The sequence below is a fragment of the Pan troglodytes genome, chromosome 17 (genome assembly GCF_028858775.2).
Source record: "Pan troglodytes isolate AG18354 chromosome 17, NHGRI_mPanTro3-v2.0_pri, whole genome shotgun sequence".
In the NCBI taxonomy this organism is placed as follows: Eukaryota; Metazoa; Chordata; class Mammalia; order Primates; family Hominidae; genus Pan; species Pan troglodytes.
Genome location: NC_072415.2, coordinates 36,065,459 through 36,090,917, shown reverse-complemented (window position 1 = coordinate 36,090,917; position 25,459 = coordinate 36,065,459). Strand labels below are relative to the sequence as shown.

At 44.3% G+C, this 25,459-nt stretch overlaps 1 protein-coding gene across 3 annotated transcripts in view; it reads right to left on the bottom strand.

Moving 5' to 3' along the window:
• Positions 1-23,230, bottom strand: part of TAF4B (TATA-box binding protein associated factor 4b) — a 180,265-nt gene extending 157,035 nt beyond the window's left edge. For all 3 annotated transcript variants that reach the window (XR_001711287.4, XM_054672158.2, XM_016933481.4), the window contains exon 1: positions 22,347-23,230. Coding sequence is in view for 2 of the 3 variants with exons in the window: in XM_054672158.2 (XP_054528133.1) it covers positions 22,347-22,689 (343 nt within the window). In the remaining variant the exon portion in view is untranslated. The remainder of the gene's footprint in view (positions 1-22,346) is intronic.
• Between the last annotated feature and the right edge of the window lie 2,229 nt (positions 23,231-25,459).

The window sequence follows — 25,459 nt, the reverse complement described above, 5'->3', positions numbered from 1 at the left end:
GCCCGGCACAAAAATTTGTATAATTAGCTAAGCCTGGTGGTACCTGCCTGTGGTCCCAGCTACTTGGGAAGCTGAGGCAAGGAACACTTGAGCTCAGGAGTTTGAGGCTGCAGTGAGCCATGTTCGAGCCACTCCACGTCAGCCTGGGGGACAGAGTGAGACCCTGTTTCAAAAACAAACACAACAACAACAACAAAAAAAACTGGACGGCTGCAGTGGCTCATGCCTGTAATTCCAGCACTTTGGGAGACCAAGGCAGGTGGATCACATAAAGCCAGAGGTTTGAGACCAGCCTGGCCAACATGGTGAAACCCTATCTCTATCAAAAATACAAAAATTAGCCAGGCATGGTGGCATGCGCCTGTAATCCCAGCTACTTAGGAGGCTGGGGCAGGAGAATTGCTTGAACCCAGAAGGTGGAGGTTATAATGAACTGAGGTCATGCCACTGCACTCCAGCCTAGGCGAAAGAAAGAATGAGACTTTGTCTCCAAAAAAAAAATAAAGTGTTGAGTTCATAATATAGAAAATTATCACCATATAATGATAAGTGAAAATCAGGATATAAAAGTGGTATCACAGAATCCCAATTATGTGAAAAATAGAGAACGTGTGCATAACATTTTTATTTCCAAAGAGACAAAAAGCTTTTGGAATGAAATGCTCTATATCTTAATTTCATTGGTGCTACACCTTTATTAAATGTTTCAGCACTCAATTCACCGTAAATGGGCTTTTTTTTTTTTTTTTTTTTTTTTTTTTTTGAGAGAGAGAGAGAGTTTTGCTCTGTCGCCCAGGCTGGAGTGCAATCTTGGATCACTGCAACCTCTGCTCCTGGGTTCAAGCGATTCTCAAGCCTCTCCTCCCAAGTAGCTCACACTACAGGCATGTACCACAGTACGCTGGCTAATTTTTGTGTATTTTTAGTAGAGACCGGGTTTTGCCATGTTGGCCTGGCTGGTCTCGAACTCCTGGCCTCAAGTAATCCACCTGCCTTGGCCTCCCAAAGTGGTGGGATTACAGGCATGAGCCACCGCACCCAGCCAGGTTCCTCTTTTTTTTTTTTTTTTTTTTTTTTTTTGATATGGAGTCTCGTTCTGTCACCAGATTGGAGTGCAGTGGCACAATCTCGGTTCACTGTAACCTCCAGCTCCCTGGTTCAAGTGATCCTCCTGCCTCAGCCTCCAGAGTAGCTGGGATTACAGGCACGTACCACCACGCCCAGCTAATTTTTGTATTTTTAGTAGAGATGGTGTTTCACCATGTTGGCCAGGATGGTCTTGATCTCCTGACGTCATGATCCACCCACCTCAGCCTCCCAAAGTGCTGGGATTACAGGCGTGAGCCACTGCGCCCAGCCTGGGTTCCCCTTTTTTAATAACAAAAATTTTACCTCAATAAAGATGACATTTAAAAAGGAGATTAGGGGCCAGGTGCAGTCGCTCACGCCTGTAATCCCAGCACTTTGGGAGGCTAAGGCAGGAAGATCACTTGAGCCCAGGAGTTCAAGGCCAGCCTGGGAAACAGTGAGATCCCAAATGTACCAAAAAAAAAAAAAAAAAAAAAAAATTAGCTGGGCATAGTGAAGCACACCTGTAGTCCCAGTCACTCAGTAGGGTGACGTGGGAGAACTGCTTATGCTAGGGAGGTCAGTCTGAAGTGAGCCCTGATTGTACTAATGCACTCCAGCCTGGGTGACAGCAAGACCCTGTCTCAATTTTTTTTACTTTTTTTTGAGACAGTCTTGTTCTGTTGCCCAGGCTGGAGTGGAGTGGCACGATCTTGGCCCACTGCATACATCTGGGCTCAAGTGATTCTCGTGCCTCAGCCTCCCAAGTACCTGGGATTAGAGGTACGCACCACAACGCTTGGCTAGTTTTTGTGCTTTCAGTAGAGACAGGATTTTGCTATGTTGGCGAGGCTGGTCTCGAACTCATGCCCACAAGTGATCTGCCTGCCTCGGCCTCCCAAAGTGCTGGGATTACAAGATGTGAGTCACCATGCCCAACCCTGTGTCAATTTTTTTTAAAAGAAGATTTTTAAAATATACTCAAAACTTTGGGGGGAGGGTAATATTTTTGTGTAATTTTTCTGTTTTCCAAATTTTCTATAGTAAGCATCATCTTTTTAATTTAAAAAATTGGGACAGGTAGGCACTGAGATAACTTAAAGACCCATACTTTCAGACGGCTGAGAATTTGGAGGGTCCTCATACATGTTAGCTAAATAGCAACCACAGAGTACCTATCAACAAATGCTGCATAACTACCTTAAATATTCATGACACTTCTGCTGTGCAACATTGTATTCCACATAAATGGTGTTCCCCAGAATTCTGTGATATGCAGACTCTGTATACTTATTCTATTTAACACTTATGATATTTTTAAGAAGGTATTAACCGTATTTTAGAGACAATATAGCTGACATTAAGAATGAGATTAGGACAGGCATGGTGGCTCACGCCTGTAATCCCAGCAATTTGGGAGGCTGAGGCAGGTGGATCACCTAAGATCGGGAGTTTGAGACCAGCCTGACCAACATGGAGAAACCCCATTTCTACTAAAAATATAAAATTAACCAGGCATGGTGGCACATGCTTGTAATCCCAGCTACTCGGGAGGCTGAGGCAGGAGAATCGCTTGAACCCAGGTGGGGTCAGTGGGGGGGGGGGAGAGGGTTGCAGTGAGGTGAAATCATGCCACTGCACTCCAACCTGGGCAACAAGAGTGAAACTATATCTCAGAAAACAAAAAAGAAAAAAAAAAGAATGAGATTAGGCCAGGTGCAGTGGCTCGTGCCTGTAATGCCAACACTTTGGGAGGCCAAGGCCAGCAGATCACCTGAGGTCAGGAGTTTGAGACCAGCCTGGCCAACATTGTGAAGCCCCATCTCTACTAAAAATAAAAAATTAGCCAGGTGTGGTGGCACACACCTGTTGTCCCAGCTACTTGGGAGGCTGAGGCAGGAGAATGGCTTGAACCTGGGAGGTGGAGGTTGCAGTGAGCTGAGATCGCGCCACTGCACTCCAGCATGGGCAACAGAGTGAGACTCCATCCAAAAAAAAAAAAAAAACACAAAAACGAAAACAATGAGATTAATAACTTGCCTAGATTACAAAGCTATCAAGTGGTAGAGCTGGGATTCAAACTCCAGGACCAATGTTCTCTCCTATGTTGCTACACTCTATTACATTCCACAAAAAGCCAACCCTCCAAGCCCATTATTATCTACAAACTTGATTGGCATACCATCTAGGCCTTATTCTGTGGTCTCGGACTGAACTTTCTAGACAACTATGTATCATATACCTAGTTTACTACAAGGTAACAAGAGCCTTCTTAGACATAGTCATTCAGTAAGTAACAAACCCATACCCTGGTATTATCATCCAGCCTACATTTCTCTATATTGAAATCCTACCTTCCCCCTCAATTACAATGCTCATATATTCTTACCATTAATTAATGTCTGAAAAATGACTTCTTAGATTCCATGGGTAGTTTTCTAAAATTAAGTATTAATACTGTTGATTACATATTTAAACAATTTTTGGGGAGTAAAATTTAGCAATGCCGATTGAAATATTACCATTTGAACCAACAATTCCACTTCTAGCAATTTATCCTATAGAAATCCACGTTTCCAAACTGCACAAAAATACACATGCGAAGATGTTTATCACAGCATCATTTTTAACAGCAGAAAGTAGTGCAAACGGTATCAACGCCTGCGAATAGGCAAGTGGTCAAAAAACAATGTTATGTCAATACAGTGGACTACAATGCAGTTGAAAAAATGAAGCAGTTATAGGTACTAATGAGAGGTGAAGCCAGCTGGACTTCCTGGGTCGAGTGCGGACTTGGAGAACTTTTCTGTCTTACAAGAGGATTGTAAAATGCAACCATCAGTGCTCTGTAAAAACGCATCAATCAGCACTCTGCAGACAGCAAGAGGATTCTAAAAATCACCAATCAGCGCTCTGTAAAATGCACCAATCAGCGTTTTGTAAAATGCACCAATCAGTGCTCTGTAAAATGCACCAATCAGCAGGATCCTAAAAGTGGCCAATCACAGGGAAGATTGAAAAAAGGGCACTCTGATAGGACAGAAATGGAACATGGGAGGGGCCAATAAGGGAATAAAAGCTGGCCACCCCAGCCAGCAGCAGCAACCCACTTGGGTCCCCTTCCATACTGTGGAAGCTTTGTTCTATCGCTCTTCACAGTAAACCTTGCTACCACTCACTCTTTGGGTCCGTGCCATCTGTAAGAGCTCTAACACTCACCACGAAGGTCTGCAGCTTCATTCTTGAAGTCAGCGAGACCACAAACCTGCTGGAAGGAACCAACTCTGGACACATCTTGGGGGCTTGTTCAGGATATTGCCACGTGATAAGGACCATCGGACCCCTTTTGCTTGCTATTCTGTCCTATTTTTCCTTAGAATTCGGGGGCTAAATACTGGGCACCTGTTGGCCTGTTAAAAGTGACTAGCATGGCCGCCAGACTAAAGACACGGGTGTCAGGCTTTCTGGGAAAGGGCTCTCTAACAACCCCAGACTCTTTGGAGTTCGGAGCGTTGGTTTGCCTGGAACCAGCTTCCACTTTTCCTATACTTCTGGGCTGAGCCAAGGGTCGACAGAGGGGAAAGACATTCAGCTCTGGGGTCCCAACAAAAAGTTGGTTGACCCTGCAGCAGTGAGCGGAACTCTCAAAGTTATGTCGCCCAAGCGAGACTCACCCATCTATCCTATCTATCTTGAAACTTGCCTCCTGCGTCCTAATGCCTGTCAGACAAACTTCCTCCCACCTCTCTTCTCCAAGGCTACTCCCACTTCTAAAAACCACTCCCTGTCCCTGTTGCTCTTCTAGTTTCTCTTATAAGGATAATTTCTAGTATAAATTTCGGGGGGAGGTTCCAAGATGGCCGAATAGGAACAGCTCCAGTCTACAGCTCCCAGCATAAGTGACACAGAAGACCGGTGATTGCTGCATCCCCAACTGAGGTACTGGGTTCATCTAACTGGGACTTGTTGGACAGTGGGTGCAGCCCACGGAGTGTGAGCCAAAGCTGCAGGGGCATCGCCTCACCCAGGAAGCACAAAGGGTGAGGGAATTGCCTTTACTAGCCAAGGGAAGCCGTGACAGACGGTACCTGGAAAATCAGGACACTCCCATCCTAATACTGCACTTTTCCAATGGTCTTAGCAAATAGCACACAAGGAGATTATGTCACGTGCCTGGCTCAGAGGGTCCCACGCCCACAGAACCTCGCTCACTGCTAGCACAGCAGTCTGAGATCAAACTGCAAGGCGGCAGTGAGGCTGGGGGAAAGGGGTCCGCCATTGCGGAGGCTTGAATAGGTAAACAAAGAGGCGGGGAGCTTGAACTGGGTGGAGCCCACTGCAGCTCAAGGAGGCCTTCCTGTCTCTGTAGACTCCACCTCTGGGGGCAGGGCATAACTGAACAAAAGGCAGCAGAAACTTCTGCAGACATAAACATCCCTGTCTGACAGCTTTGAAGAGAGTAGTGATTCTCCCAGCACGGAGTTTGAGATTAGATAGACTGCCTCCTCAAGTGGGTCCCTGATGCCCGAGTAGCCTAACTGGGAGGCATCTCCCAGTAGGGGCCAACTGACACCTCATACAGCCAGGTGCCCCTCTGAGACGAAGCTTCCAGAGGAAAGATCAGGCAGCAACATTTGCTGTTCTGCAATATTTGCTGTACTGCAGCCTCCACTGGTGATACCCAGCCAAACAGGGTCTGGAGTGGACCTTCTGCAAACTCCAACAGACCTGCAGCTGAGGGTCCTGACTCTTAGAAGGAAAACTAACAGAAAGGACACCCACACCAAAACCCCATCTGTACATCACCATCATCAAAGACCAAAGGTAGACAAAACCACAAAGATGGAAAGAAACCAGAGCAGAAAAGCTGAAAATTCTAAAATTCAGAGCACCTTTTCTCCTCCAAAGGAACGCAGCTCCTCACCAGCAACAGAACAAAGCTGGATGGAGAATGACTTTGACGAGTTGAGAGAAGAAGGCTTCAGACAACCAGTAATAACACAGTTCTCTGAGCTAAAGGAGGATGTTTGAACCCACTGCAAAGAAGCTAAAAACTTGAAAAAAGATTAGATGAATGACTGACTACAATAAACAGTGTAGAAAAGACCTTAAATGACCTGAGAGAGCTGAAAACCATGGCACGAGAACTACGTGATGCACAAGCTTCAGTAGCCAATTCGATCAACTGGAAGAAAGGGTATCAGTGATTGAAGATCAAATGAATTAAATGAAGCAAGAAGAGAAGTTTAGAGAAAAAAGAATAAAAAAAATAAACAAAGCCTCCAGGAAATATGGGACTATGTAAAAAAACCAAATCTACATCTGATTGGTGTACCTGAAAGTGATGGGGAGAATGGAACCAAGTTGGAAAACACTCTGCAGGATATTAACCAGGAGAACTTCCCCAACCTAGCAAGGCAGGCCAACATTCAAATTCAGGAAATACAGAGAACGCCACAAAGATACTCCTCGAGAAGAGCAACTGCAAGACACATAATTGTCAGATTCACCAAAGTTGAAATGAAGGAAAAAATATTAAGGGCAGCCAGAGAGAAAGGTCAGGTTACCTACAAGGGGAAGCCCATCAGACTAACAGCAGATATCTTGGCAGAAACTCTACAAGCCAGAAGACAGTGGGGGCCAATATTCAACATTCTTAAAGAAAGAATTTTCAAGTCAGAATTTCATATCCAGCCAAACTAAGCTTCATAAGTGAAGGAGAAATAAAATCCTTTACAGACAAACAAATGCTGAGAGATTTTGTCACCACCAGGCCTGCCTTACAAGAGCTCCTGAAGGAAGCACTAAACACAGCAAGGAACAACCAGTATCAGCCACTGCAAAAACATGTCAAATTGTAAAGACCATCAATGCTAGGAAGAAACTGCATCAACTAATGAGCAAAATAACCAGCTTACATCATAATGACAGGATCAAATTCACACATAACAATATTAACCTTAAATGTAAATGGGCTAAATGCTCCAATTAAAAGACACAGACTGGCAAATTGGATAAAGAGTCAAGACCCATCAGTGTGCTGTATTCAGGAGACCCATCTCACGTGCAGAGACACACATAGGCTCAAAATAAAGGGATGGAGGAAGATCTACCAAGCAAATGGAAAACGAAAAAAGGCAAGGGTTGCAATCCTAATCTCTAATAAAACAGACTTTAAACCAACAAAGATCAAAAGAGAAAAGGAGGCCATTACACAATGGTAAAGGTATCAATTCAACAAGAAGAGCTAACTATCCTAAATATATATGCACCCAATACAGGAGCACCCAGATTCATAAAGCAAGTCCTTAGAGACCTACAAAGAGACTTAGAATCCCACACAATAATAATGGGAGACTTTAACACCCCACTGTCAACATTAGACAGATCAACAAGACAGAAAGTTAACAAGGATATCCAGGACTTGAACTCAGCTCCGCACCAAGCAGACCTAATAGACATCTACAGAACTCTCCACCCCAAATCAACAGAATATACATTCTTCTCAGCACCACATCGCACTTATTCCAAAATTGACCACATAGTTCGAAGTAAAGCACTCCCCAGCAAATGTGAAAGAACAGAAATTATAACAAACTGCCTCTCAGACCACAGGGCAATCAAACTAGAACTCAGGATTAAGAAACTCACTCAAAACCGCTCAACTACATGGAAACTGAACAATCTGCTCCTGAATGACTACTGGATACATAACGAAATGAAGGCAGAAATAAAGATGTTCTTTGAAACCAATGAGAACAAAGACACAACATACCAGAATCTCTGGGAACATTTAAAGCAGTGTGTAGAGGGAAATTTATAGCACTAAATTCCCATAAGAGAAAGCAGGAAAGATCTAAAATTGACACCCTAACATCACAATTAAAAGAACTAGAGAAGCAAGAGCAAACACATTCAAAAGCTAGCAGAAGGCAAGAAATAACTAAGATCAGAGCAGAACTGAAGGAAATAGAGACACAAAAAACCCTTCAAAAAAATCAAAGAATCCAGGAGCTGGTTTTTTGAAAAGATCAACAAAATTAATAGACCGCTAGCAAGACTAATAAAGAAGAAAAGAGAGAAGAATCAAATAGATGCAATAAAAAATGATAATGGGGATATCACCATCAACCCCACAGAAATACAAACTACCATCAGAGAATACTATAAACACCTCTACGCAAATAAACTAAAAAATCTAGAAGAAATGCATAAATTCCTGGACACATACACCCTCCCAAGACTAAACCAGGAAGAAGTTGAATCCCTGAGTAGACCATTAACAGGCTCTGAAATTGAGGCAATAATTAATAGCCTATCAACCAAAAATACTCCAGGACCAGATGGATTCACAGCCGAATTCTACCAGAGGTACAAATGGGAGCTGCTACCATTCCTTCTGAAACTATTCCAATCAACAGAAAAAGAAGGAATCCTCCCTAACTCATTTTATGAGGCCAATATCATCCTGATACCAAAGCCTGGCAGAGACACAACCAAAAAAGAGAATTTTAGACCAATACCCCTGATGAACATCGATACAAAAATCCTCAATAAAATACTGGCAAACCGAATCCAGCAGCACATCAAAAGGTTTTCCACCATGATCAAGTTGGCTTCATCCCTGGGATGCAAGGCTGGTTCAACATATGAAAATCAATAAACATAATCCAGTATATAAACAGAACCAAAGACAAAAACCACATGATTATCTCAATAGATGGGGGAAAGGCCTTTGACAAACTTCAACAGCCCTTCATGCTAAAAACTCTCAATAAGTTAGGTATTGATGTGACATATCTCAAAATAATAAGAGCTATTTATGACAAACTCACAGCCAATATCATACTGAATGTACAAAAACTGGAAGCATTCCCTTTGAAAACTGGCACAAGACAGGGATGCCCTCTCTCACCACTCCTATTCAACACAGTGTTGGAAGTTCTGGCCAGGGCAATCAGGCAGGAGAAAGAAAGAAAGGGTATTCAATTAGGAAAAGAGGAAGTCAAATTGTCCCTGTTTGCAGATGACATGATTGTATATTTAGAAAACCCCATCGTCTCAGCCCAAAATCTCCTTAAGCTGATAAGCAACTTCAGCAAAGTCTCAGGATACAAAACCAATGTGCAAAAATCACAAGCATTCCTATACACCAATAACAGACAAACAGAGAGCCAAATCCTGAGGGAACTCCCATTCACAATTGCTTCAAAGAGAATAAAATACCTAGGAATCCAACTTACAAGGGATGTGAAGGACCTCGTCAAGGAGAACTACAAACCACTGCTCAATGAAAGAAAAGAGGACACAAATGGAAGAACATTCCATGCTCATGGATAGGAAGAATCAATATCATGAAAATGGCCATACTGCCCAAGGTAACTTATAGATTCAATGCCATCCCCATCAAGCTACCAATGACTTTCTTCACAGAATTGGAAAAAACTACTTTAAAGTTCATATGGAACCAAAAAAGAGCCAGCATTGCCAAGACAATCCTAAGCCAAAAGAACAAAGCTGGAGGCATCACGCTACCTGACTTCAAACTACACTACAAGGCTATAGTAACCAAAACAGCATGGTACTGGTACCAAAACAGAGATATAGACCAGTGGAACAGAACAGAGCCCTCAGAAACAGTACCACACACATCTACAACCATCTGATCTTTGACAAACCTGACAAAAACAAGAAATGGGGAAAGGAGTCCCTATTTAATAAATGGTGCTGGGAAAACTGGCTAGCCATATGTAGAAAGCTGAAACTGGATCCCTTCCTTACACCTTATATAAAACTTAATTCAAGATGGATTAAAGACTTAAATGTTAGACCTAAAACCATGAAAACTCTAGAAGAAAACCTAGGCAATACCATTCAGGACATAGGCATGGGCAAGGACTTCATGTCTAAAACACCAAAAGCAATGGCAACAAAAGCCAAAATTGACAAATGGGATCTTATTAAACTAAAGAGCTTCTGCACAGCGTAAGAAACTACCATCAGAGTGAACAGGCAACCTACAGAGTGGGAGAAAATTTTTACAATCTACCCATCTGACAAAGGGCTAATATCCAGAATCTACAGAGAACTCAAACAAATTTACAAGAAAAAAACAAATCCCATCAAAAAGTAGGTGAAGGATATGAACAGACACTTCTCAAAAGAAGACATTTATGCAGCCAAAAGACACATGAAAAAATGCTCATCATCACCGGCCATCAGACAAATGCAAATCAAAACCACAAAGAGATACCATCTCACACCAGTTAGAATGGCAATCATTAAAAAGTCAGGAAACAACAGGTGCTGGAAAGGATGTGGAGAAATAGGAACACTTTTACACTGTTGGTGGGAATGCAAACTAGTTCAACCATTGTGGAAGACAGTGTGGCAATTCCTCAAGGATCTAGAACTAGAAATACCATTTGACCCAGCAATCCCATTACTGGGTATATACCCAAAGGACTATAAATCATGCTGCTATAAAGACACATGCACATGTATGTTTACTGTGGCACTATTCACAATAGCAAAGACTTGGAACCAACCCAAATGTCCATCAATGATAGACTGGATTAAGAAAATGTGGCACATATACACTATGGAATACTATGCAGCCATAAAAAAGGATGAGTTCATGTCCTTTGTAGGGACACGGATGAAGCTGGAAACCATCATTCTTAGCAAACTACTGCAAGGACTGAAAACCAAACACCGCATGTTCTATCTCATAGGTGAGAATTGAACAATGAGAACACTTGGACACAGGGTGGGGAACATCACACACTGGGGCCTGTCGTCGGGTGGGAGGAAGGGGGAGGGATAGCATTAGGAGATATACCTAATGTAAATGACAAGTTAATGGGTGCAGCACACCAACATGGCACGTGTATACATATATAACAAACCTGCACATTGTGCACATGTACCCTAGAACTTAAAGTATAATTTAAAAAAAAAATAAGGTATAAATATTAGTTCATTACTTATAAAAAAATAAATAAATAAATTTCAGGACTCTGTTTCCTTCTTTAGGCACCCGGGCTCACCAATCAGACATAATTTTTGCCCAAAGCCTGATTGCAGAGTGGGGACTATCTGGAATTTTAGGATCCCTCCTCAGACTAGCAGGCCTAACAAAGGCTATTCCTGAAGCTAGGATATGGGGAGCCTCAGAAATTATATCCTTCCTATTCATATGATAAGAAATGAGGACAAAAGGCATCACTCTTCCAACCCTGGAGATCCCTTCCCTTCCTCAGGGTATGGCCCTCCACTCCATTTTGAGGCACATCAGCTTTATAGGACAAGAGTAAGGTCCCAATACCAACAGGAGAAAATGCTTAGGACTCTAACAGGTTTTCGAAAATGCGTCAATAAGGCCCACTAAATCCGATTTTTCTTGGTCCTCTTTGTGAGCTAAGAGGAAAGGCAAAGGTACAGGTTTTCGAGAATGCGTCAGTAAGGGCCACTAAATCTGACATTCCTTGGTCCTCTTTGTGGTCTAAGAGGAAAACTATTGTTTCTGCTGCTGCTTCGGTGAGCACAACTATTCTGAACAGCAGGGTCCACGGACCGTTGCAGGTTCTTTGGCAGGGGGAAAAAACCACAGGCAGTTTTCTCTTTTCTGATGGGAAACGCTCAGGCATCAACAGGCTCACCCTTGAAATGTATCCTAAGCCACTGGGACCAATTTGACCCAAAAAACCTGAAAAAGCAGCAGCTTATTTTTTCTGCACTATGGCCTGGCCCCAATATTCTCTCTCTGATGGGGAAAAATGGCCAACTGAGGGAAGTATAAATTACAATACTATCCTGCAGCTTGACCTTTTCTGTAAGAGGGAAGGCAAATGGAGTGAAGTATCTTACGTCCAAGCTTTCTTTTCATTGAAGGATAATTCACAACTATGCAAAGCTTGCAATCTACATCCCACAGGAGGACCTCTCAGCTTACCTCCATATCCTAGCTTCCCTACAGCTCCCCTTCCTATTAATGATAAGCCTCCTCTAATCTCCCCCACCCAGAAGGAAACAAGCAAGAAATCTCCAAGGGACCACAAAAAAACCCCAGGCTATCGGTTACATCCCCTTCAAGCTGTAGGGGAAGGGAAATTTGGCCCAACCTGGATACATGTCCCTTCTACCTCTCTGATTTAAAGCAGATCAAGGTAGACCTGGGGAAGTTTTCAGATAATCCTGATAGGTATACAGATGTCCTACAGGGTCTAGGGCAAACCTTCAACCTCACTTGGGGAGATGTCTTGCTATTGTTAGATCAACCCCTGGCCTTTAATGAGAAGAATGTGGCTTTAGCTGCAGCCCAAGAGTTCAAAGATACCTGGTCTCTTAGTCAAGTAAAGGACAGAATAACAGCCAAAGAAAGGGATAAATTCACTACCAGTCAGCAAGCCATCCCCAGTATGGATCCCCACTGGGACCCAGACTCAGATCATGGGGACTGGAGTCACAAACATCTGTTGACCTGTGTTCTAGAAGGACTAAGGAGAATTAGGAAAAAGCCCATGAATTATTCAATGATGTCCACCATAACTCAGGGAAAGGAAGAAAATCTTACTGCCTTGCTCCAGCGGCTACGGGAGGCCTTAAGAAAATATACTCCCCTGTCACCCGACACCCTTGAGGGTTAATTGATCCTCAAAGATAAGTTTATTATGCAATCAGCTGCAGATATCAGGAGAAAGCTCTAAAAGTGAGCCCTGGGCCCTGAACAAAATCTGGAGGCATTATTAAACCTGGCAACCTCAGTGTTCTATAATAGGGACCAAGAGGAACAAGACGAAAAGGAAAAGCAAGATAAGAGAAAGGCCGCAGCCTTAGTCATGGCCCTCAGACAAACAAACCTTGATGGTTCAGAGAGGACAGAAAATGGAGCAGGGCAATAACCCGGTAGGGCTTGTTATCAGTGTGGTTTGCAAGGACACTTTAAAAAAGACTGTCCGGTGAGAAACAAGCGCCCCCTCAGCCATGTCCACTATGCCAGGGCAATCCCTGGAAGGCACCCTGCCCTAGAAAACAAAGGTTCTCTGAGCCAGAGGCCCCCGACCAGATGATCCAACAACAGGACTGAGGGTGCTCAGGGCAAGCACCAGCTCATGTCATCATCCTCACTGAGCCCCAGGTAAGTTCAACCATTGAGGGCCAGGAAATTGACTTCCTCCTGGTCACCAGCGCGGCCTTCTCAGTGTTAATCTCCTGCCCCAGACAGCCGTCCTCAAGGTCCATTACCATCCTAAGAATCCTGGGACAGCCTGTAACCAGGTATTTCTCCCACCTTCTCAGTTGTAATTGGGAGACTTTGCTCGTTTCACGTGCCTTTCTTGTTATGCCTGAAAGTCCCACACCCTTATTAGGGAGGGAGATATTAGCCAAAGCTGGAGTTATTATTTGCATGAATAACAAGTTACCCATTTGTTGTCCCCTAGTTGAGGAGGGAATCAACCCTGAAGTCTGGGCATTGGAAGGACTAAAAATGCTCACTCAGTCCAAATCAGGCTAAAAGACCCCACCACTTTTCCTTATCAAAGGCAATATCCCTTAAGGCCTGAAGCTCTTAAAGGATTACAGGATATTGTTAGACATTTAAAAGCTCAAGGCTTAGTAAGAAAATGCAGCAGTCCCTGCAACACCCCAATTCTAGGAGTACAAAAACCGAACAGTCAGTGGAGACTGGTGCAAGATCTTAGACTCATCAATGAGGCAGTAATTCCTCTATATCCAGTTGTACCCAACCCCTATACCCTGCTCTCTCAAATACCAGAAGCAGCAGAATGGTTCACTGCTCTGGACCTCAAGGATGCCTTCTTCTGCACTCCCCTGCACTCTGACTCTCAGTTTCTCTTTGCCTTTGAGGATCCCACAGACCACACATCCCACATCGACAGTCTTGCCTCAAGGGTTTAGGGATAGCCCTCGTCTGTTTGATCAGCCACTGGCCCAAGATCTAGGCCACTTCTCAAGTCCAGGCACTCTGGTCCTTCAGTATGTGGATGATTTACTTTTGGATACCAGTTTGGAAGCCTCATGCCAGCAGGCTACTCTAGATCTCTTGAACTTTCTAGCTAATCAAGGGTACAAGGCGTCTAAATTGAAGGCCCAGCTCTGCCTACAACAAGTCAAATATCTACGCCTAATCTTAGCCAGAGGAACCAGGGCCCTCCGCAAGGAACAAATACAACCTATACTGGCTTATCCTTGCCCTATGACATTAAAACAGTTGCGGGGGTTCCTTGGGATCACCAGCTTTTGCCAACTATGGATCTCCGGCTACAGCAAGATGGCCAGGCCACTCTATATGCTAATCAAGGAGACCCAGAGGGCAAATACTGTATCTAGTAGAATGGGAACCAGAGGCAAAAACAGCCTTCAAAACCTTAAAGCAGGCCCTAGTACAAGCTCCAGCCTTAAGCCTTCCCACAGGACAAAACTTCTCTTTATACGCCACAGAGAGTGGGAATAGCTCTTGGAGCACTTACTCTAACTCATGGGACAACCCCATAACCAGTGGCATACCTAAGTAAGGAAATTGATGTAGTAGTAAAAGACTGGCCTCACTGTTTACGGGTAGTTGCAGCGGTGGCCATCTTAGTATCAGAGGGTATCAAAATAACACAAGGAAAGGATCTCACTGTCTGGACTACTCATGATGTAAATGGCATACTACGTGCCAAAGGAAGTTTATGGCTATCAGACAACTGCCTGCTTAGATACCAGGCGCTACTCCTTAAGGGACCGGTGCTTCAAATATGTACTTGTGCAGCCCTCAACCCTGCTACTTTTCTCCTAGAGGATGGAGAACCAATCGAGCATGACTGCCAACAAATTGTGGCCCAGACTTACGCCACCCAAGAGGATCTCTTAGAAGTCCCCTTAGCTAATCCTGACCTTAACCTATATATCGATGAAAGTCCATTTGTGGAGAATGGGATACAAAGGGCAGGTTATGCCATAGTTAGTGATGTAACAGTACTTGAAAGTAAGCCTCTTCCCCCAGGGACCAGCACCCAGTTAGCAGAACTAGTGGCACTTACCTGAGCCTTAGAACTGGGAAAGGAAAAAAGAATAAATGTGTATACAGATAGCAAGTATGTTTATCTAATCCTACATGCCCATGCTGCAATACGGAAAGAAAGGGAGTTCCTAACCTCTGGGAGAACCCCCATTAAATACCTCAAGGAAATCATGAAGTTATTGCACACAGTGCAAAAACCCAAGGAGGTGGCAGTCTTACACTGCCAAAGCCATCAAAAAGGTGAAGGAGAAAAGGCAGAAGGAAACCGTCAGGCAGACGCTGAGGCCAAAATTGCTGCCAGGCAGAATCTCCCATTAGGAATACCTATGGAGGAACCCTTGGTATGGAACAACCCTCTCCAAGAGATTAACCCCCAGTATTCCCTGACTGAAACAGAATGGGGACTTTCACAGGGGCATATTTTTCTCCCCTCGGGGTGGTTAACAACAGAAGAGGGAAAGGTACTCATACCCAAAGTCAGCCAGTGGAAAATACTTAAGACCCTCCACCAAACTTTTCATATAGGGTATTGAGAACACTCATCAAATGGCCATATCCCTATTTACAGGGCCAAATCTCCTCCACACCATCCAGCAAGTAGTCAAAACCTGTGAAGTGTGCCAAAGGAATAATCCCTTGGTCCATCGTAAGGCCCCTCTGGGGGAACAAAGAATAGGGCACTATCCCGGAGAGGACTGGCAGTTAGACTTCACCCATATGCCTAAGTCAAGGGGATTTCAATACTTGTTGGTCTGTGTTCATACCTTTATAAATTGGATAGAAGCCTTCCCCTGCAAGACAGAGAAGGCTGAGGAAGTGGTTTAAGTCCTAATTCATGAAATAATTCACGAGCAATGAAAAGCCCATACACAGCCCTGTAACCACGAAACCGTCTTAACTTCCCAAGCCCCTTTATGCATCCAGCGCAACCTGTTATCAGGCCCGCCCCTGGGGCACCTACTATCCCATCAGCATAATTACACCCTACAACTTCAAGCCCCAACTGATCATAGTAACTTCTGAGTCACCCAAACAGCTCCATTCAGATTGCCTGTCTGCTTCTCAGGGCCTCCAAAAATCATCACTTCCTCCCTGCTTAACAAACAGTCCGGGTTTTGTAATGGCAAACATACTCCCTGCATGACCATTCACCTCTGGACCCCCTGCAGCAGCGCCCCCACCGCTAGTGAATGCCTTCTCCTCCCTTCTTTCAATTACTTTCTTGAATGCTTCCTAGTAGATACAAAACGGTTTTTTCTCCAATGGGAAAATAGAACACAGAGAGCCACTCAGTTTGCTCCCAACACCCCTTCCCAGCCGCTCACCAGAGCTACCTTGGCAAGTACTTTAGGAGTATGGGAAAATGAAAACAATAAATTCACACACCTTTTTAACATACACAACCAGTTCTGTCTACCCAGCGAAGCCATATTCCTCTTATGTGGAACTTCAACCTATATCTGCCTCCCCACCAACTAGACAGGCACCTGCACCTTAGTCTTCCTAAGTCCCAACGTTGACATTGCCCCAGGAAATCAGACCCTATCAGTGCCCCTCAAAGCTCAAGTCCATCAGCGCAGGGCCATACAACTAATACCGCTACTTATAGGGTTAGGAATGGCCACCACTACAGGAACCAGAATAGCCAGTTTATCTACTTCATTATCCTACTACCACACACTCTCAAAGGATTTCTCACACAGTTTGCAAGAAATAACAAAATCTATCCTTATTCTACAATCCCAAATAGACTGTTTGGCAGCAGTGACTCTCCAAAACCGCTGAGGCCTAGACCTCCTCACTGCTGAGAAAGGACGACTTTGCACCTTCTTAGGGGAAGAGTGTTGCTTTTATACTAACCAGTCAGGGATAGTACGAGATGCCACCAGGTGTTTATAGGAAAAGGCTTCTGAAATCAGACAATGCCTTTCAAACTCATCCCAACCTCTGGAGTTGGGCGACATGGCTTCTCCCCTTTCTAGGTCCTGTGACAGCCATCTTGCTATTACTCGCCTTCAGGCCCTGTGTTTTTAATCTCCTTGTCAAATTTGTTTCCTTCAGGATCGAGGCCATCAAGCTACAGATGGTCTTACAAATGGCACCCCAAATGAGCTCAACTCACAACTTCTACTGAGGACCCCTGGACCAACCCACTGGCCCTTTGACTGGCCTAGAGCATTCACCTCCAGAGGACACTACAACTGCAGGGCCCCTTCTTCGCCCCTATCCAGCAAGAAGTAACTAGAGCTGTCATCACCCAATTCCCAACAGCAGCTGGGGTGTCCTGTTTAGACGGGGGTGGGGGGAGATTGAGAGGTGAAGCCAGCTGGACTTCCCGGGTTGAGTGCGGACTTGGAGAACTTTTCTGTCTTACGAGAGGATTGTAAAATGCACCAATCAGCACTCTGTAAAAACACACCAATCAGTGCTCTGTAGCTAGCAAGAAGATTCTAAAATGTACCAACCAGCACTCTGTAAAATGCACCAATCAGCGCTCTATAAAATGCACCAATCAGCGCTCTGTAAAATGCACCAATCAGCAGGATCCTAAAAGTAGCCAATCGCAGGGAGAACTGAAAAAAGTGCACTTGGATAGGAAAGAAACAGAACGTGGGAGGGGCCAATAAGGGGATAAAAGCTGGCCACTCCAGCCAGCAGCGACAACCCGCTCAGGTCCCCTTCCAGACTGTGGAAGCTTTGTTCTTTTGCTCTTCACAATAAACCTTGCTACCGCTCACTCTTTGGGTCTGTGCCATCTTTAAGAGCTATAACACTCACCGCCAAGGTCACGGCTTCATTCTTGAAGTCAGCAAGACCACAAACCCACCAGAAGGAACCAACTCTGGACACACTAATACTTAAAAGACACAATAGACGGGGCACAGTGGCTCATGCCTGCAGTCTCAGCACTTTGGGAGGCTGAGATCAGCAGATCACTTGAGGCCAGGAGTTCAAAGATCAGCCTGGCCAACTTAGCAAAACCCTGTCTTTACTAAAAAGAAAAAAATTAGCCTGGTGTGGTGGCACACACCTGTAATCTCAGCTACTTGGAGGCTGAGACATGAGAATTGCTTGAACCCAGGAGGCAGAGGTTGCAGTGAGCTGAGATCATGCCACTGTACTCCAACCTGGGCAACAGAGTGAGACTCTGTCTCCAAAAAAAAAAAACAAACAAACAAAAAAAACACAAGCAGCCGGGTGGCTCACATCTGTAATCCCAGCATTTTGGGAGGCCAAGGTGGGTGGATCACCTGAGGCTGGGAGTTCAAGACCAGCCTGACCAACATGGAGAAACCTCATCTCTACTAAAAATACAACAAAAATTAGCCAAGGGTGGTGGCGCATGCCTGTAATCCCAGGTACTCAGGAGGCTGAGACAGGACAATCGCTTGAACCCGGGAGGCAGAGGTTGTGGTGAGCCAAGATTGCACCATTGCACTCCAGCCTGGGCAACAAGGGCAAAATCCATCAAAAAAAAAAAAAAAAAAAAAAGCAAAACAACACACCACAAGTTTGTTAATTACTTTGAAGAGGAAATTACATTTTAGTGATTTTCACATGAACATATACTGCTTTTGTAAGTAGAATAAGCAAAGAAATCAAAACTCAACACACTGATATGTGTGATGACCCTCAGAATCCCTTAGGGGCTGCAGCCCTATTGCCCCCTACTCTCTCCATATATGCCTACATTCAAATACTTAAGCGCCTTCGTGCGCAACTTACTAGGCCCCGAGGATAAATAATAGCGACATAGAGTCCCTGATTACAGAAGCAGGGACTTGTAATCAAAAAGGACCTTGTAATCAAAAAGAAAACAAAGTGTGGGAGTACTATGAGGGTGAAAGCACGGCATCCAAATGGAAACACGTAACAGGAGAACCTAACCTCACCTTGAGGAAGATCCGCAGGAGAGGAGCACCAGCACTTTCTCCTGTGGGCTGACTACCGACAGAGTAATGCCATGGCCACTATCACTTTACGCCAACTCTACAGTCTGAAAATCAAACAGTGGATGGTGTATGGTGAACACTGAAAAGAATACCCCTCATTTCACGAAGCCCAGCAGCACTGTGACAACTGTGGAAGTGATGATCATGTACACTGTATCCCTTTGATAAAGCCAGAGTGGAAACAAAGAACTTATCCAAGGACTGGATCAAGAAGTTGGGAAAGGAGATGCAAATTCTATGCCCTGTCTCAGCATGAAAACAGGCTGATGAAAAGGGACCTCACTGCTTCATAAGTAGCTTTCACACTTTTGTACAGTATGACTGGCATGCAGAATTTATCCCAGTTTATGACCTAAAAGAAGGAACCAAGTCCTTGCTTATCATTCTCAAATAGGTGATAGACAAGATGAAGAATATCAAGAAGAACCACAGTTCAGCCTAAAACCCCACATGTTCACAAAAGACTGAAGAAATTACTGAAAACCTTTTATTAATATTTCCTCAAATATTCTCTTGTGCATTCTTTTTATTTCAAGCTCCTGCTCCCTAGAAAAACCTGTGGTGCATATATATGTATATGTATGTGTGTGTGTGTGTGTGTGTATATATATATATTTTTTTTTAAACCAGTTCTGTTCATAGATGAAACTCTGAAGTAAAGAGAATCAAATACTTAAAGTATTCATTATCTTGAAAAATGAAAAACTGACATATATAAGCACCCTTGTGTAATCAAGTGCTAATTCTTGGTATGCAAAGGAAATAGTACAAGATTCAGGCCAGCGCAGTGGCTAACGCTTGTAATCCCAGCACTCTGAGAGACCAAAGCAGGCTGATCACTTGAGGTCAGGAGTTCGAGACCAGCCTGGCCAACATGGTGAAACCCCATCTCTACTAAAAATACAAAATTTAGCCGAGCATGGTGGCGTGTGCCTGTAATCCCAGCTACTCGGGAGGCTGAGACGGGAGAATTGCTTGAACCCGGGAGGCGGAGGCTGCAGTGAGCCGAGATTATGCCACTGCACCCCAGCCTGGGCAACAGAGTGACACTCCGTCTCAGAGAAAAAAAAAAAAAAGAAAGAAAGAAATAAATAAATAAAAGAAATAGTATAAGATTCATAACCTTTTTAAAAAGTTACTTTAATCAGTGTTTCCATTTCATTCTTCAACTATTGGTTATCTTATTCTATCCAATAAGAGCACAGATGTAGTTAGTACACCCTTCTGCCACACGTCAGCAGAAAATTCCCAAAAGCAAATCCCCACTTCCTCTATAACGACCAATTCCTAAAGACAAATTATCTTCTTTCTCTCTTTTGTATGGGTTTCTCAGAGGTAAATAGCATGCAATGTTTTAATACAGTGCTAGGAACATAATTAGACTATGGTCCTAGTTTGCTATTATTTTAACTCTGCCAAGTTTCAGTTTTGGTTCCTTGGTATATAAAATGAAAGACTGGAATCTAAAGTTCTCTGAATCACCTTTCAGTACTGACACTCAATGAGGCATACCGTACACATACAAGTAAAAAAATAAGCATAGCGTTGTGGAAAGAATAAACAAACCTGAGCTAAAACTCCCCCGACACCTATGGGTTGCCTGGCATTGGACAAATTATTTACTCTTAGAGACCTCTTTCCTTATTTGCTACCTACCTATTATGACCAACAAATAAAAGAATATAAATAATTTGTTAAAAGTGCTTAGCATGATAAGGCCCCAATCCTCCAGTAAGTGATTCACTCTCACTTACCAGCAAATTTTCACTCTTGACAGTCCTTTCTTTGGGGGGTTGGGGAGGGATGGGGAGGAACAGAGTCTCACTCTGTTGCCCGGGCTGGAGTGCAGTGGCAAGATATCTTGGCTTACTGCAACCTCCACCTCCCAGGTTCAAGCGATTCTCGTGCCTTAGCCTCTCAGACAGTTCTTTCTTAATACTTTTTTTTTTTGACTATTTATAAACAAACTTCAGTGACTAGACAGGATTTACAGTTTAACAAATTAGGGGGTAATTTCATTCTAACACATTCAGAACTACTTTATAAACATATATGCAGAATAACAACTCAGAATAACAATTTAGAACTGCCAAATAATGTATTCGGTGCTGCACACTGCCGTAACAGTGCCTTAACAATTTTACATACCTTGTATACCATATAAAACTGAAACAGAACTTCATAAAAAGTGAAATCTATCCACAACGTGTATGACTAACTACAACATTAGATACAAAAAGGGTCCCTGTCATTTTATTAGGGGATATAGAATCTTTTGAATCAATGCTTCCCCTTTTTTACCATCTTTGCAGTTCAGAATTCCAATTACTGCTAAACAAAATTAACAGCAAATTCCAAGAGACTTTCAGTAAAGAAAGGCTGAACACCCCAAAATCATTCAGCATATTTACAATATGTAAATTATCACAAAGCAAAACCTTTATACAAACCATGAAATACAGCCCAATAGAGTAAAAAGCCCTAGGATAGAAAGTAGTGAAAGACTCATTAACAGTAGCGTTGACACATGGCTTCAATTGCAACTGTAACAGTTGCATGACTGATCTGTTTGTCAACTGTGGCACGTGTTCCCAGTCAGGGGTTCTGCTAATTGAAAGTTAGAATCATAAGACATTTAAAGATGGTGCAGGAACAGCATTATTCGTACTTGGTACTAGAAAGCAGTAAACCGATTCTGACTTGGTTAAATTTAAAAATCTCTTTCGGTTGTAATACACAAGAACTTCACTGTTAGGCCGTGCGCGGTGGCTCACGCCTGTAATCCCAGCACTTTGGGAGGCCGAGGCGGGAGGATCGATTGGGCCCAGGAGTTCGACGTTCCAGTGAGCCATGATCGTGTCACTGCACTCCAGACTGGGCGACAGAGCGAAACCCTACCTCATTCGTTCATTCATTCATTCATAATTAATAAAATAAGTACAACGCACTTCTACATAATCTAAGCGTATGGAAATCCACGGTATAAACCGATCCATCCTCCACATGGAAATTAACTTCAGCTATATTATCTCCCCCACCTAAGAGCCAGTGCCTGAAAGCCCCCCCGAATACGCTGATGCAGCTTTTTACTGTATCACTTAGGTGAAAAGATTCTTTCCTTAAATATGAAAAGAAAAACTATGCAGTAATGACACAAAAAGAATATGTTAACTGTAAAGTCAAGATTATGAAATGTTCCCGTGGCTCAGTTTTTTTAGGAGCAATCTGGGGCTGCGAATTTTCCCGTCGCCGCCAGCTGGACCGACAGACAAGGCTGGAAAGGGTTATCAACATACCTGGAGGAAGCTGCAAATTAGCAGGAAACTGGATTGTCGTGGTGTTGGGGGCTTTCACGGCGACTATCTGAGGAGCAGGCAACCTAGGGCCGCTGCTGAGTTTAGGAGGGGCGCTGACCGGAGCCACTTTGGTCACCAGGGTCCCCACGGGGGACCGCAGGGGCTGGGACGCCGTGGGCTCCACGCAGACGCTGACAGGAGCCTTAGTCACGGCGCCCAGGGCCACCGGAGTGCTCTCCACCCGCACCGGCAGCGCCCCGGCCGGGGCCATGGTCACGGTCCCCGAGGCGCTCACAGCAGCCGGGGGAGCGGCGCCGGCGGGTTCGGTGAGGCCGGCGGGCATCCCCCAGGGGCTCAGCGGCAGCTGCGGCGCTGCGGTTCCGGGAGCAGAGGTGAGGGGAGGCTTGGCGCGCGGCAGCCGACTCCGGTGCGGTTCGGGCTCCACAGCATCGCTGGGGAGAGGCGCGGGGGCCGCAGCAGCGAAGTCAGTGACGGGCGCCGGCTGCACGGCAGGACACGCGCGTCCCGGACCTTCCTCTCGTCCGCGCGAGCCTGGGCTGCCCCCGGAGCGACACCCGCCCGACCTCTCGCAGCTTCCTCAGCGGCGCTCACACGTGCGCTGCCTCAGCCCTGCGCCTCAGGCTCGGGTCCCGCTGCGGGGGAGCCTGGACTTGCGGCTCCCGGAAGGTCGTCGCTCACACCTCGAGCCTAACTGTGCAGCTGCTCCCCCGCCAGAAATTTCAAAACTACGAACCCCGAGCGCCCACAGCCCCCTACGCGCGATTGGCACGGCCCCGCCGCGCGGCCACGCCAGCCATGTTTATATAGCCACGCGGAGACCTCGCGCACGCGCCCAGGCCGCCGCCACCGCCCCGGGTTTCCCCGGGATCCGGCCGCGTGATTGGCCAAGGAGCGGAGCCGCGCCCGTGACATCACTGGGGACGGCTCCAGGGAGCGTTAAAATCTTCCCCAGAATCGCCAGCAAGGAGGGGCGATGCCAGAAACCTATCACGTGGGAGGGACAAGCTGCACTTGGAAAACTGCGGCATCCGTGTTCCTCTCCTTGTGTCCCCTGTAGTGTGTTCCTCGAAAAGCCAGGACTAGACTATCTCCAGGATTCTATTTTTTAAGGAGAAAATGGGGAGGACTGATTTCCGAGAAGAGTGACTCAATAAGAATTCAATCACGCATTTTCACTGTTTTTCTCTGCTGTCTTCACACTGAAGCGTTGCTAAAATTCGCAGTTAGAATTGACATTGTAAAAATTAAAATGGTGTATAGTTTTACAGTCTGTGAGATGTGCCTATTTTCATATTTTAGAGTTAAACTGCCTAAAATCTTAAATGGAGAATCGTTTCTTCTTTGGTGCTGCTATAGGTGTCTCTATCACCTCTAAACATTAAAATTGTATGTCTGTCTTCTGAAAAACTTAATGCCTTTTGATATCTATATAATTAGATTCTAGCACTTAGATATTAAGCGCTATCCTAGATATTATCTGGATAAATAAAAGGTGTTGAGTGAATCGATATGAAAAAACTTGCCTGTTTGTAATGCAGTCAGAGAAGATGCCTTAATTTCAAGCTAAAGTCATTATATTGTATGTTTGTAGGAACCAACACTGCACTGAAAGGCGATTTTACAAGTAGGCAGATGCTATGATCTGAATGTTGTGGTGTTTTGTTTTGTTTTGTTTTGTTTTGGAAACAGGATCTAACTCTGTCACCCAGGCTGGAGTGCAGTGGCACCATTGGCTCATTGCAGCCTCCACCTCCTGGGCTCAAGTGATCATCCTACCCTCCTACCTCAGATTCCCGAGTAGCTGGAACTACAGGGGAGCGGCACTATGCCTAGCAAAAACGGGATCTCGTTATATTGTCCAGGCTGGTCTCCAATTCCTGAGCTCCTGCCTGGGCCTCCCAAAGTGCTAGGATTATACCCCCAACTGAGTGTTAAAATGCTAAAGCTGGAGTTGATAATATTAGAAGGTTGGGCCTTTGAAAGGTGATTAGATCATAAGGGTGGAGCCCTCATGAATGGGATTCCATTCAGGACAAATCATGTTAAAGTGATGAATATGTTAACTTGATTTAATTATTTCAGGACACATACAAACGTAACATGATACCTCATAAATACATACAATTATTATTTGTTAGTTAAATACATTAAATAAATAATTTTTTTAAAAAAAGAAACCTCAGAAAGATCCCTCACCCCTTCCAGCAAGTGAGGTTATGGTAAAAAGACTGCTGTCTAGAAAGTAGACTCTCATCAGATACCACATCTGCCTTGATCTTGAACTTCCCAACCTCTGGAATTATGGGACATGAATTTCTCTTTTTATAAGCTACCCAGTTTATGATATTTCATTATAGAAGCCCGAGTGGACTAAAATAGCAGGCAACCTGATGGTTACAGCTCCTGCTTTTCCACCTCTCTGTAAACCTGTGCCGGCACGTTTAGATAAGATCTACTCACAAGATCTAGTAAAGTCCACACACTTACTACCTTTACTGTCTCTCACTTCTTGACCAGTCTAAATCCATCTCATGACCTAAACCAATCACCCTCCCTTTCTATGGTGAATTCCCTGATCACTTACCTTCTAGCAAATGCCTCAAAGTGGAGTTGGGGAGAGAAAAACTCAATTTATTGAGCACCTCCTGTGTGCTGGTCACCAAGAGATGCATTTCCTTTTTCTAACTGCTTCATTTTACAAACTTAAAAACTGCAGTTAAAAGAGTAATGTTTCCAAGAAGCTGGAATTCAAACTCGTCAGTATGATGCCAAAGTACATCTCTTTCCATTACTCCAAAACGTCTGATTAATCATGTATCCCACAGTGCCCTTGGCAAAATGCCTTGAGCATAAAAGGCATTTAATAAATATTTGCTAAGGTAATGAATTGAATGAAGCTATGCAACATTTTCAGTGAAGCAAAATGGTGTAGTGTATTTGAATCTTAGATATGTTCTTCACTAACTGGCCAAATTATCCCCGATTTTTTTCCCTCCATATAGTATGTTTCAATAGATACTTGGGTACGGAAGCATCAAAGTTTGTTTATAGAACTCTCCCTTTCTAAATTTCCACTAGACCCCCACCCTCAA